Genomic DNA, 14,084 nt, shown 5'->3' with positions numbered 1-14,084 from the left:
AATCCCGTCTACGATGATTTCTTCGTCTTTATCTTCTTCTACTATAACCTTTGTTAGACGAAAATTTTTTCCATAGATGGTCAATAACAAATTAGAAAGAAGGATTTTGAAAAGGGCCGTTTATACTTCAAATTGCTTCTCTTGGAAATGGGACAAAAAAAAAATTTCCTGTGCAACTTTTAGAAGTCCAACTTAATTTTCACAGATTTCAACAGATTCGTTTGAGGTTTGAAGAGATAACTTTGAACGAAACTGATGTAGACCAAAAATGCGAGAAATATCTTGAAGCATGCTTTAAGCTTCAAAATGATTTTTTGAAGAATTGTTTACATACATTATTCGCAAAGTTGATCGTCTTCGAAATTACACGCTTTTTAAAGTGAATATGGAACCTTAAATTTTTATGAACGGTGTATGAAAGTCCTAGCTTTAAAAACTAAGAAGACAATTGTTGAGAAAATTTGATTCCAAACATTTTCCTTATCTCATATTCCCATCATAAAATCCTAGCGTACTGAAAATGAACTTTGACACAAGTATATTGTATTACTTGCCTGTTGGCGATTTTGGGGTGGAATTTTAACTACTGTAATATGTATGATTACAGAAAGATGATCGGGTGTGTGCGCAATTGTTCTGTTTTGATGCTGGTTCGGGTTATTGCGTTGCCTATCGACCAGCAGCTGAAGGATCGCCTTGTGGCGATGGGCAGGTAAGACTAGCGCTCCAATTTTCAAACAACTGATGGAGTTGAGAGAAGAAATTCAATGCAATTTGGCTGACAATTGTAGAAAATTGAATTTGGTATTGAAAAGGAATTAATTTGCTCCACAAAACTTGTGTGTGCAATACATAACCTAAATAACAAACAAAAATCAATTTTCCATTATGAAATACACATGTTTTTACAAAAACTTGCGAACTTAAAAATCGAAGAACTTGAAATTATTTCATCTTCCGAAACCAATGGGTATAGTGAATGATCGAAACCAAAAGTGAAACTTTCAGAATTTTTCCTCAACTGTAACGAAGACAAAACTACAAAAATGTTTCAATATTTAAAACTGAAAAAACATTGCATGAGAAAATAATAAATTGAGTTAATGGGGGGGATTTTTGACTTATTGTACTGTAATAAAAAAAAAACTTTGAAAAAAATTAATAATGGTGTTTCAAAAGATAGCTGAACAAATTAACATGATACCATTATAAAACTGTATGGTAGCGCATTTTGTTTTCTGTCCGCAGTATTGTTTAAATGGAAGATGTGTAGCAGAACATGAAAATATAATTCCTGATTACACGCAAAATGTACCGACGTATATCCGCCGAGAAAATGTCTACAATACGGAGCCCCAAAGCCGTACAATATACTCCAACTATAACACTACAGAAAACAGGTAAACCAGTGGCAATTAACAATAATTAATCTTTAGGTATACCAAAGCTTATGATAAATGAAAATGTTTTCAATCCGGTGAATATCGTGATCAAAAAAATCAGGTGAATGATAAAAACAATAGAGATGATCGTGAAATTATAAATTCATCGTTAAAACTTTTGTTTGCATCACTTGCTTGGACAGTTCAATTTTCAAAGCATGTGGGGCGTGAGTCCATTTCCAAACAGTGCGGTAAAACGAGGTTGGCACATGCACAATATTCAAATGCTCGATTTCAGAACAAAAATTTGTAAATAACTTTTGTTATTCTCATTACTTGTAGTGAAAAAAGAAGAAATTTCACGAAAATGAATCCTTTGCAGTATCCGTTATTCAAGGTTAATATTCAATTTTTGAGGTATCGCTGTCATTATTTTTTGTATAATTGGACTTGTAAGATGTCAATGTTGATATTTTAAGAGGAATCATGATGATTCCACGAATATAATGAGCGCTATAAATAAACAAAGTGTTTAAAATGCCTGTTTTTACGGAATAAATGTAATTGTAGGAAGATTATGGGTATTTAAAAAAGTGAAACCCGGTAATCTTAAGTTTTTAGGGTAGCTAGAAGTGATTCCAGTTTCAAAATTTTACAATTCAAAATAGCGAATCTAATATGGCGGACTGAAAATATAAAAATTCAACTGATTCGCTTGAAATACTCGAGGGTTTTCGAGGTTGTTGGAAACGAATTCAACATGAGAATTAAGAGGTTCAAAATGGCGAATCCAATCATATTTGGTGACCCAAAAAGACTCCTAAGTGTGCATCTTCGAGCCATTCCGATAATTTTCACATTTTCAGTCCGCCATATTGGATCCGCCATTTTGAATTTTGAAAATTTCTCAGATCTGACTCCATTTTTTAAATCAGCGACCTCGAAAACCCTTACAAGTCCAAATTCAAGGAATTCAACTGCAAAGAAAAATGTATGCTTCGAAAGGTTAACTATTAACAACAGACTACTATTGATGAATCACAAAAAAATTAACACGTTCACTGCCGATGACAACTCTTGGGTCAAACTAGAAGGTTAAAACTTAGAGTTCGACCTCTAATTGTAAGAAAAATATTATACTCACATTTTTATCGGTAGCAAATTACTTAATTTGATATTGTAAATAATTTTTATAAAATGAGTTTTGTTTCCAAAAACTTTGTGAATTATAATTTCCTTCACGACGAAACGGCACAGGAATTTTTTCAGATTCCTGGCAATAAGCTCTAAAAAACATACGAAAATTCCGACATACTGTAAAAAGCCGAAATTATTCCAAATTTGCATATCTACGTAATCGTTATAAGGCTTCAATTTTTTCAATAAACGAATCAAATAAATGACTCGAGGCTATGAACATTGCAATATTCTTCAACCTTCTGAGATGAGAATGTCCTTGTTCAGTATGACAAGGAAAAAAATGAAACAAAATAGTGAACGCTATGGTAAAATAGATATCTCATGCTACTTTGAAATATTGCTTTATATTAATTAAAAATTGCAATATTTCTTTTATTCAAACAATGTAAACATATTTTAGTAAGGTATTTTTCTAACCTTTCAAAATATTTGATTTTTGGGAAATGAATTTCAGAAGTTATCGAAGGTTAAGTTTCACGTATTTCTCCAACACCCGCCGTATCTGTAAATCAATTTGCAAAGTTTGCGATAGTATAATTTGATGATTCTGTATATTATTTTCCATAGAATAGATGCTTATCGAAAAAAAATTCTTATTATATACTGCAATGTTATATGCCAAACAGGTACCAGTGGGATTCAACGACACGCAGCAGTTTGCCACAAAAATATAATTTTTCACCAGAATTACCGAATGTCTATACATTCACGAGTACTAACAATCCGTTTAAATATTCCTATTTATTCACATCACCAACAACAACGACAACGACGAGACTCAGAGCACCAGAAACGCAAGCAACGCCTGAAGTGTTCTCTAAGTACACACAAAAAATCGCAGAGAATTTATTGACAGATGTTGAGTTACCGAAAAAAACGTATGGTTACTCAACTTATTCAACTATCAATTTATTCCCAGCAACAAGAACAACAATAATACCGCCGGCAGTAAAGAATTACAATAGCCAAAATGATCTGAATTATCCTAATTTTACACCCTTTGAGTATAAAAATTCATTTCCGTCGACAACATTCGGCAACATTGGAGCATTTAATGGCCAGCTAATTCATAGTCGTGGTAAGATTGAATGGATTACAAAAAAATAATCATTCAAAAGGAAATAATCAAAACACAATACTTGTACCTAAGCATGGCAATTTCTATGACTGCAACTTTACCTACTGTATTTCTATGTACAGTAACTTGGATTGATTCTGATACATTCAATATCCCTAGAAATTCTACGACCCACGGTGTTCGATGAGCACCGTTTGCACTACCGGCGCGCGCACTGATTTCTGTTATATAACCAATAGAGATCAGTGGCCGCGCGCCTCAGGGCGTGCAGCAAACAATATAATCTGCAGCGCGCAGTCGGTAATGCAAACGGTGCTCATCCAGCACTGCGAATCGTAGAATTTCTAAGTATACCGAACGTATCAGAATCAATCCAGGTGTCTGTACCCCGCCTCAAGAATGAATGTGTTGTACCGTTTGTATCAGAAGGTAAAAAGTAGAAAATTAATAGTCCCGAGGAATGTTATTCACACCAATGATATTGAACACGAATGAAACAACATCCCTATCATGTAGCTAATAGAAATGATTTTGAGTAAACTCGAATAACAGAAGCTCAAATACCAAGAATTTGAAAAAAAGGTTTTACTATCCGAAAGTACAAAATGCTTATAATTTGGCATCTTTTATACGGTTTTAATGTTTTTGGGATTATTTTATTCATAAGCACGTTATAATATGGTTAGGATTTTTTTTGTGATTTTCAGAAAATGGGGAAGTTTCACTAATTTTTGGCCGCTCGGTGACTCTGCAGTCAGTATCTTGTTTGAATGCAAAATTCAAATTGGTCGTTGGACTGATTTCAAAGAACGTTGCAAAACAAACTTGAAATGAGCTATATATTGCCGTTCAGTTAACAATTTTTCACCATTTTATATTGTGAAGCAAATATACAATGTAAACAATAAACATACATTTGGGGATGAGATATGTCAAAATTATAGCACAACAGAGAAAATGCCCTTACAATAACAAAAACATACATTGTGAACGAATCAGAACTTGAATTTTGGTAAGATACTTCTTAAAAAACATATTTTCAATGTTTAGTTGTTGAAATTGAGGACATTCCATGACGGTGGGTAAATTTCACAATTTATGGGAACCTGGGCAGCGAGGAGAAAAACGAGCCCAAATAATTTCAGAATGACTGAAAATCAGAGTTTAATCATTTATATAATTTTCATTTTTAGATATTCTCTCTGATTCTTGATATCTTGGCTTCAGTTATTCAAATTTTCAGAGAATCATTTTTATTATATAATATGGATACTATTTCAGTGGTGTCCAATATCATTGGCACAAATAACATTGCTGGAAATTTTTTTGACTGTTAGCTTCTCTTTTCCGAACTTTCAATTCAGACGGCACGGCCGATTCATCCTCATTGTGTTTTTCCAAATTTATTATCTACTCAAGTTTTTTCAACATTTCCAACAATTCTCACCTATAACATTCTATGTGTCAGCTACTTTTGGCTACATTCTGACAAATTCAATTTCTCTCCATGCTGTAACACAACATCTATATGTATATAACAACGACATTGAACACGAATAACAATTCTTTACTCATTTCAGAAATAAAGGATCTCTAAAAAATAATTGGAAACATAATGATGCACAATCAGTGCTGTTTGTAGTTGTACGAGGCCCCGGCATTGAAATTTTATTCCCAGTGGAATAAATTATAGGATCGCGAAAGGAGGGTTGATTTCGCCATTTAAAATACATCGCTTTGTATAATATTTTTAGTAATTTCACCACAGAGTTAATATGTACCAAAAAAAAAGAAATTTGAATTTGCGATTAATTAGTGAGCATCGATGCTACTGGGTATTTTACAATTTAACCATTGATTAGGACAGCACGCTCGCAAAGTAGTAGGTGATATGCAAAATCGTGACGAATACGAAATTGTCTTTTGTCAATTTCAACCTCCATTCCTCCCACTTCGAAATTGGTTGCAAAACTAAACACTGAGTTCTGCAGTAGCAGACGAGCTTAATTATCCGTTAGTTGATCTTTCAATTTTTTTGTTCCATCTAACTTGATTGCGGTGTTTCTTTCAAGTTTCCATATGATGTTTAAATAACAAATAGCTATAAAATTTTTTTAGTGGACAAATACGTATTTCGTTCTCTTCTCCCCCCAAAAATACCGACTTTCCAGCAGGGTCGGATTTCTCAGGCCCGAGAGTGAAAAATGATAGTTGGATAGAAGTGAACAAAGCGTTCATTCTTTTGTTGGGTCACTATCGAAATGATTGTTAATCAATCTTTGCGTAAACTGTTAGAAAAATTTTAAATTTATAACAAATTTACAATGCAAAGTCATATGACATTTACAAATTAGGTATATGAAATGAGCATTTATGCCCTTGTATAGCTAAATTCATACTCGCACATAAATTTTCATACATTGATGCAAAGTTTAATACACACGATAGTGGAAATCAAAACCCACCGAGACATTTCCCAAGCACCCATTGCAATGATACATTTTTTACTGAAAATTACGATATTTGTATAACCTATTCGTAATCAACAGAGTATTGAAAATACAATACAGTTTGAAATATTAACGGTGGTCGAATTAAAAATATGATGCATGTAATGTGGAATATTACGATACAGGATATTCAATATTAAAAAATAAGTTATGAACTCGTTTAAGAATTTTCCAAACACGTAATGTAATAATATTGATAATCATACAATATTCGTCTGTGGTAGGAACATGCATCGCAAGCAGTCTTGTTGAAAATTTTCACCCCTAATAAATTGTTTGTTAACGCTGTTGAAAATGTTCGTAAATTTGCCACATATTTATTGAATTTGAATTACTCAGCATTCTCATTAAACTTGCAATCAATTTTTGTAATTTTGTTTCTTGCTTACGAAAACGCAAAAGCGTATTTTGAATTTATTAAATTGTCGTGGTATTGATAATTTATATTGATTTTCATGTACTTGCAACTTGAAATTCCTCACTGTCTAAACAGTAACTCTTGAATAATTATTTTTTAAAACCTACATGCACACGTCTTCGCTGTTATCCATCGGAGAGATTAGAATAGTGTTTGCATAGTGAAAATAAGTGGTGTGCAGTTTGGAAGAATAATAGTGACCCTGACCCTACTTTTCAATCGAGCGCAAGAAAATCGCTAATTCCGTACCGGACAATAATTTCTTGGGCAAAAACTATTGCTGATTATTTTTAACGAAGTTGAGAACTATGATTATTTATAATTCAAATCTGACTACTTTTACACAATTCGAAAACTTTCGAAGATCTGATGGGGCTTGACAGAGGGTTTTGACAGTTTTGATCAAGAACTCGAAATACCAAGTGAGTTTTGGAAAAATTCAAATTTCTGCCCAAGTTTTTCAAATTTAACTGAAGCGACAGATAAATGATACTAATATTTCTGCAATTTTACAAAAATAATTTGCGAGACATTTGGCAAAAGTTTTGAACCATTTTAAAAAGTTGATATTCTTCAGAAATTGTTGCCGAATCCTCTACGAATGTCTGAAAACTTCCTATAATATTTCGATGAAATCATGGAACATGTTGACGATACGTGAAAGTAATCATAAGTCCAATTTCATTTGACGACCAAAACCGTAAATAATAAACAATTACCCACGAGTTTTTAATTCTAATTTTTCCAACACGTTTGCAATCTTCATCTAAACTCTTATTAGTATTATGTAATTTCAACTACTTTACTGAATTAAGGGAAAATGAAAATATCAGCGTTATACAGAAGACTCAATAAACGCTGTATCCAATATCAGACTATATTAACATATGTATCACTCTTCATTTCTGTTCTTACTTTACTGTTTATTTCAGCCATTTCACCACGAGACAGTGAAGGCGTTCTTCTCCATTCAACTTATTGCTTACACCATATATTGAAATGAGTTTAATGAGTATTCATACGCAGCTGCGATCTAGTAAATGTGTATAAATAAAAAATGAATATCATTTCAATTATTTCAGAAACAAGCGGCGATGAATGCATAGACTCGGGAGGTGACTGCGCAGAGTTGATCGGCAGGCTGCGGACTTGGCTGTGCCATTTGCAATCTGTGAAAAAACGTTGCTGTGCATCACTAAAAGTTCTTTGTGCTACTTAAGAGCGAAGATTCGATACTCATCGACAATTGATTTTTGTTTTTTCCTTTGTTTTTTTTTTTTTTTTTTTTTTTGTTTTAAATTATGTTGACAAAACCTATTGAATAATATGTCTATTTTTAATTCGTAATTCGTTTCAAAAAAATAAAACTAAATTATAGCATGCAATCTCAAGGGTGAATCAGATTTTCCACCACTCCTACGAGTGTGATAGTATTTATTTCTGTGTATAATAATATGTAATTTTTTTATAAAAAAAAAAAAAGTCTTGTTAAATTTAATCATATACAAGATATTGTATACAGGTTTATTCATTCTTTCCTGAAAACCAGCGATATGCCAATGTGGAAATTGGTAGAGATTCGTGGTACTTTAGATCAAAGCCCGTCCTAGGATTGACTGGCGTAGCTGTCACGTTGTTCGAACCAAAGCCACACGTCGTACGGATGTTGAGTTTCGTAGCCGTGCGGTCATTATAGCTGCGACAATGCTACGACAATGACCGCCCGGCTAGGGAACTTAAGTTCATGTAACACTCCTGTCTGTACCGACCGAGCAAACTCACCATTTCTCTTACTATAAATAAATAAACAAACGAACGGAAAAGGTTCAAATTTCGATGGTGCATCAATCTTTTGTAGCGGATTCCGGAAAGTTACTTATATCTCGAAAATCATCAAATAAATGTGTGGCTTTTTGTTACGCGTTGCTATTCCCACATTTCCCGCATTTCAGGGGCCAAAAAATGCATAGTTGAGATACTTTACGCAATTCCGGACAGAATGAAGAGTCAAATGAGGCCATCGTGAGACTGTTTTCATGGAATATTGAGGTCGCTAGACGAGAACTAGGAATTACAATAATTAAGATGGTAAAAATTGCTAAGCTGATCGTGACAGCATCGTTTACTTAAGAAATTACTATAATTCCTAGTTCTCGTCTGGCGACCTCAATATCACATGAAAACAGTCTCACGATGGCTCATTTTACTCCTTATTCTTCACGGAATTGCGCAAAATATCGCCGCTACGCACTTTTTCGCCTCTGAAATGCGGAAAATGTGGAATTAGTAACGCGTGTCAAAAAAATACACATTTTTTCGATTTCCGGAATATGAGTAAGTTTCCTGAATTTCGCTACAAAAGAGCGATGCACCGTCGAAATTTGAACCCTTCCACAGATTTATTTATTTGATATAGGAAGAAAAAGAGTGAGTTTGTTCGGTCGGTAAAGCAAGGGGTGCTACATGACCTTAACGGTCGACGTCTGGCTCTGACTTGAACCTCGTGACAAACGCGTCGGTCAATCCTGGGACACACTTACGATCCCAAATACCACGAATCCCTATCCGTTTCTACATTGATATATCGCTTGGTGCTCAGTAAACAATGAATGTGTATGTTACTTTATTTATAGATACATGTAATTCATATCCTGATTATACGAGAGACCGGTGCAAAGTGGGTACCTCAGCAAAGAAAAATTCTTCGAAAATTTCTGATTTTTAGTTTTAATTAAGAATCTTTTACATATATCGTGAAATTTTTTATAATCTCGACCATTTTGTACTCCAGTGAGGCCCACTCAATATTCGTGTTATTTTAACATTATGTCAATTTAATATTTGCTCTCCCGTATTAACATTTAATTTGTAATTTTTATATTTCTGTGATTCAATAACATGAGTTGAAAATTTGGAAATACAGGCAAAAGTTCGAGTAAACCTTCTGGAACATCCTTTTTCTGAACGTTCAATAGCATTTATTCAGATGTGACGACTCCTTTTGGACCAGGTGATCTTTTGCACTGGTCGAGGTACGAAGGAATTGTTTCATGAAATAAGGAAAAGACTTTATATTGAATAACGTTATCAACGAATTTTGGATGTTTTTTTTTTTTACTGAGCTGCCTACTTTGCCCTGGTCTCCCTTACATATATTCAAAGAATCTAAATATCTACTAGACACATTCGCAGGTGATGGGATTTAAAGAGAAGAACGTCAATAGGGAAGTTTCGTGTAAAAAAATTCTACTTTTTATGTGTGCATAAAGTAGAGTATATATAAATTATTGTAATTTTTTTTCATTTCCGTTAACAATAATGTTTGCAAAAGTTAAATGCAATTGAATTTCGCTGTTTTCGCTGTATATTATATGTGTAGATGTACTTTAGCAAGGGTGACGTCACATAGTACCTTTTTTATCCTGCTGTATCAGCTACAACTTTGTTACAAATGAAAAAAGAAAAATCGTGTTCTAGTTTTTTTTTTCTCAACTACTAAAATATCAAATAAAAAACTTTCATGAAGCTTCCCCATTTAGGCTTCTTATTAAGCGCTGACATGTATGAATGATGAAAATAAAAATAAAACTGACCAATTTTCAATGTTGACCGGCTCTCCGTGGAAAGTTATGCAGTGTTGTGAACGTATCTGAGAATGTATCAGTATTAAAGTTGCGCGTATATGTAATTACTACAGTGGAACATTATGAAACGAGACTGAAGCTAACAGCCAGAATTAGCAGCCAAACGTTCTAATGTTCTTTCGCATAAGGTAGTGAAGTCTGAAAGACCAAATTTTGTGACATACCGTAAACCCCCAATGCTTTTATAGAATTACCAGAATAAAACTGAACTGCATTTTTCTATTTCCAAAAAATTTGACACGTTGCGCTGCTAACTCTGGCTACTAGCTCAGCTTCATCATTACGTGGGAAAGATTCAAGTTCTTTCATGAAGTATCTTAATAAACTTGAATATTTCATTCGTATCAAAGATTGTCTCATCGTCAGCAATAATGAGTGTAAAACTGAATAACTCATTGTATATGTACCTGGATTTTCAATGTGTGACTATTCTGGGTTGTAAAAATTATACATAGTGCTCCTTTGTAATTTGGATGTAGAACCGAGTTGGCCAAATTTCATTTGAAATTATTCACTGGTTACAAACGAATTTATAGTATTACAAGACTAACAACGTTAGACCGTTTTTGACCAGTTGACTTTGAACATTTCATGCAGAAAGGGTTACACAATTATTATGATATAAACAATTCTTTATTGTTGCTGAAAACAATCACCCAATGAAAAAGATATTGAATTAGTTTTAAATTAGACATTTTGATAGTTGAAAGTTTATATACCAAATACAACGGTTTGTTGGTGTCTGTTGATATACCCCAAAGGTGTAATCTCTGGTGAAAAATATTCACATATTTTTTTTTGTTTTGCATATTTCTACGAAATATATTATGTTTTTTCTTATAGTTCTGCCGAAAATTTTGCATTATTTTTGGAGAAGTTAGAATTATCTAATGTCTGAATAATTTCAAAAAATTCTGCAAAGTCTCTGAAAAGAAATCAGATTTTCTCCACACTTCTTTTTTTTTTTTTTATTGAAAATCTGGAAAACTCTCAGTTTTCGTCAGTCTAACTATTTTTGACCAAGTAGATTCAAGGTAAAAGAAAGACCCATTTCTAGAAAAAAAATAATATTTCTTAGAAATTCATCTGTATCCCAAAGCTGAAAAATCGAAATTCTGCCGTTTCTGTGTATTTTCTAACAATACGGTATTATGAAAAACTGGGATAGGTTTCTTACAATATGATAAATTATATAGGAAACATTAAAAATTAAGTTTTCTGAAATGCAGCTGCAAGCATATGCATATAACTGTGAAAGAGAATTTTCAATCACACTAAAATTATGAAAACTTTCGAACAATATTTTGAAATAATTATCAAAATTCTTGCTCAAATCTGCCGAAATGATTTTCAGAAGTAAGTGAATTTTATTCACTTAACAGTTACCTATTTTATGAACAATTGAACATTCAAGTGTAAGAAAATTTGTTAAAAGGACATAGGAGTGTGTGGAAATCAGCCTGTTTGGAGAGTTTAACAAAAAACTAGAAGTCAATTGTATATAATTTAATTTTATTCATATATTTGGGAATTTTCGTTTGAATGTTTTACGGAAAGATCAGCGAGATGTCTGACAGCGTTTCTAAGCACCTTAAAAATTACCTGTAGCATTAGTAAACTTGAAAACGGTAGGGAAGTATTTTCTGAAACCCTGAATTAAAACATGATCATGTGTTCAAACGAATTTACAGTTTTCAATGACAGAAGTGCATTAATTTTATTAGCATTGTACTATAATTGAATACCGTAATACATATGTAAGAATAATGCCGTATACACATATGTAGATTGGACTAGTTAAAAAAAATCGACTATTTTTCTTTTCCAGTGTGAAATGTTTAACCTTTAGCGGTCACATGGGATAACTCATTACCCCACGCTAAAAAACCTAGTTGTACAAGACATATATATGGGTGTGTTAAGACTTCTAACCAATTGTTTCATGTTTGTTGAAGAGTTCTTCAACGTTTCTAATGATTTTTATCGGTCAATGTATAGATGGCTGTCTAAAAACTGGTCATATATGTGAAAAGTCAGCAAAAATGGCTTTTATCAGCAAAAAAATTCATAACTCTGCCATTTTTCAATATTACAGGCTAAAGTTTTAGGATTGTCCGCACAACAATACCACTACCATCAAAAAATAACAGTATCCGCCGATCATTCAAAAAGTATATTTATTTTGCAAAATTACTGGAGGGGCTAATAATTTCACTAGTTACCCTGTGTGGCCGCTAAGGGTTAATAGTCATAGAAAGAGGAAATAAAACGCCTGTTATAATTTGAGCCCTTAATATTAATATTTAGTAGTTCCTGAACGCGATTTTCTATTTAGTTAACATGAGAAAATAATTTGAGTTATTTCTGAATTTTTTAGCTCACTACCGAGACAATGCACATCACTGTCTGATATATATATTTTTGTAGGGAATTTAATGCTCTACAAAAAGTGCTGATGCAATTTTTTTTATAACTCAACTCTTTCAAAATTTGTTCAAGGTTAAAGTTGAAATTATGTAAAACTTTACTTTATTCGAGATTAACAGCAAAAATATTAAACTTATCACAAAATATTTGTTTTTTGCTTTTGTAAAACATTTCAATAGCTGTAAAATCATGTCATTCGATTGATTTCCAACTTAAGTAAATTTATTTCATAATTATTACGAGTAATAATATGTAATATATGTAACTCCACTTTAAAAGCACCTTTCCTAGCAAAAAACATATTTGCTCAAGTTGAAAATGAATTGAATATCATGTTTTGATATCGACTGAAATACTATACAAAACAAATCTATAGTATTTTGTGATATATCTGGTATTTTTGCTGTTAATCTCGAATAAAGTGAATTTTTAGAATAGTTTCAACTTTAACCTTAAATAAATTTTAAAAGAGTTTAGTCATCAAAAAATTTTATACAAGCCCGTTTTTGTAGAGCAGTAAATTCCCCAAAAAATATGCATTAGACATTTATGTACCTTGCTTTGTTACTGCCCTACAAAATTTAGAAATATCTAAAATTATTTTCTCATGTTAACTAGATGGAAAATGAAAAATTGCATTCAGGAATCAGTAAATATTAACATTAAGGGATAAAATCATAACAGGCATCTTATTTCCCCTTCCTATAACTATTAACCTTCAAAGAGCCAGCCTGGCTCTTTTAGGTGTCAGTATATAACTCGGAAACTCTGCCGGACATATTGACTATTTATATACATAAATGAAACCTCTAAAAAATATCGAATTTCAAGGGAACAATGCCGGCCCTCTAACGGTTAAACATGTGACATTGAAAAAAAAAATTTCGATTTTGTTTTAACCAGTCTAATGTAGGTAGTAATGTAAAAGCAATAAATAAAGCAACATAGTGTCGTATAAATATAAGTGAGTAAAATGAATAAAATTAAAAAATTTCATGTTCAATCTGTTCGTTATTATTTTCAATCAATCAGTTTAAAATCAATATCAATAACTGTAGAATCACTGGTACGCACCAATTTTCAACCAATGAAATAACGCTTGAAATTGCTACGTAAGTCGGTAATGTTTTGAAAAAACTTGCCTCCTTTGTCGCAAGTTCACAACATGCGACACAAGTTCCGAAAATTAATCAATTTTTGTTATTGCTCTAGGCGATTTTCTCAACAATTGAGTATCGTCAGCTGTAAGTAATATTTCTAAATGTTTCCTGTTACTGCTCGCTAATTTAGAAGGCGAGTTTAGTAATGATTAGGTTATAATAGGTTAGGTTACCTCAGGTTAGAGCAGTAGTGCATACTTTACGATCGTATAATTAGTACTAACCTGAGTTCGTGATCCTACTACTGAATGAGTAGGTTAGATTG

General features: G+C 32.6%; 1 protein-coding gene across 8 annotated transcripts in view; it reads left to right on the top strand.

The window, feature by feature from the left end:
- Positions 1-13,662, top strand: part of LOC107218913 (venom metalloproteinase 3) — a 109,354-nt gene extending 95,692 nt beyond the window's left edge. For 7 of the 8 annotated variants that reach the window (XM_046732911.1, XM_046732910.1, XM_046732908.1 and 4 more), the window contains exons 15-18: positions 608-712; positions 1,249-1,400; positions 3,209-3,660; positions 7,671-13,662. In XM_046732911.1, the coding sequence (XP_046588867.1) occupies positions 608-712; positions 1,249-1,400; positions 3,209-3,660; positions 7,671-7,807 (846 nt within the window). In that variant the 3' untranslated portion in view covers positions 7,808-13,662. The remainder of the gene's footprint in view (positions 1-607; positions 713-1,248; positions 1,401-3,208; positions 3,661-7,670) is intronic. The other variant, XM_046732912.1, reaches the window with a different exon arrangement.
- The last annotated feature ends 422 nt before the right edge of the window (positions 13,663-14,084 follow it).

Source organism: Neodiprion lecontei, chromosome 2, assembly GCF_021901455.1.
Source record: "Neodiprion lecontei isolate iyNeoLeco1 chromosome 2, iyNeoLeco1.1, whole genome shotgun sequence".
NCBI lineage: Eukaryota > Metazoa > Arthropoda > Insecta > Hymenoptera > Diprionidae > Neodiprion > Neodiprion lecontei.
The sequence above is the reverse complement of the archived record's forward strand: the minus strand, read 5'-3'. Positions and strand labels throughout refer to the sequence as shown.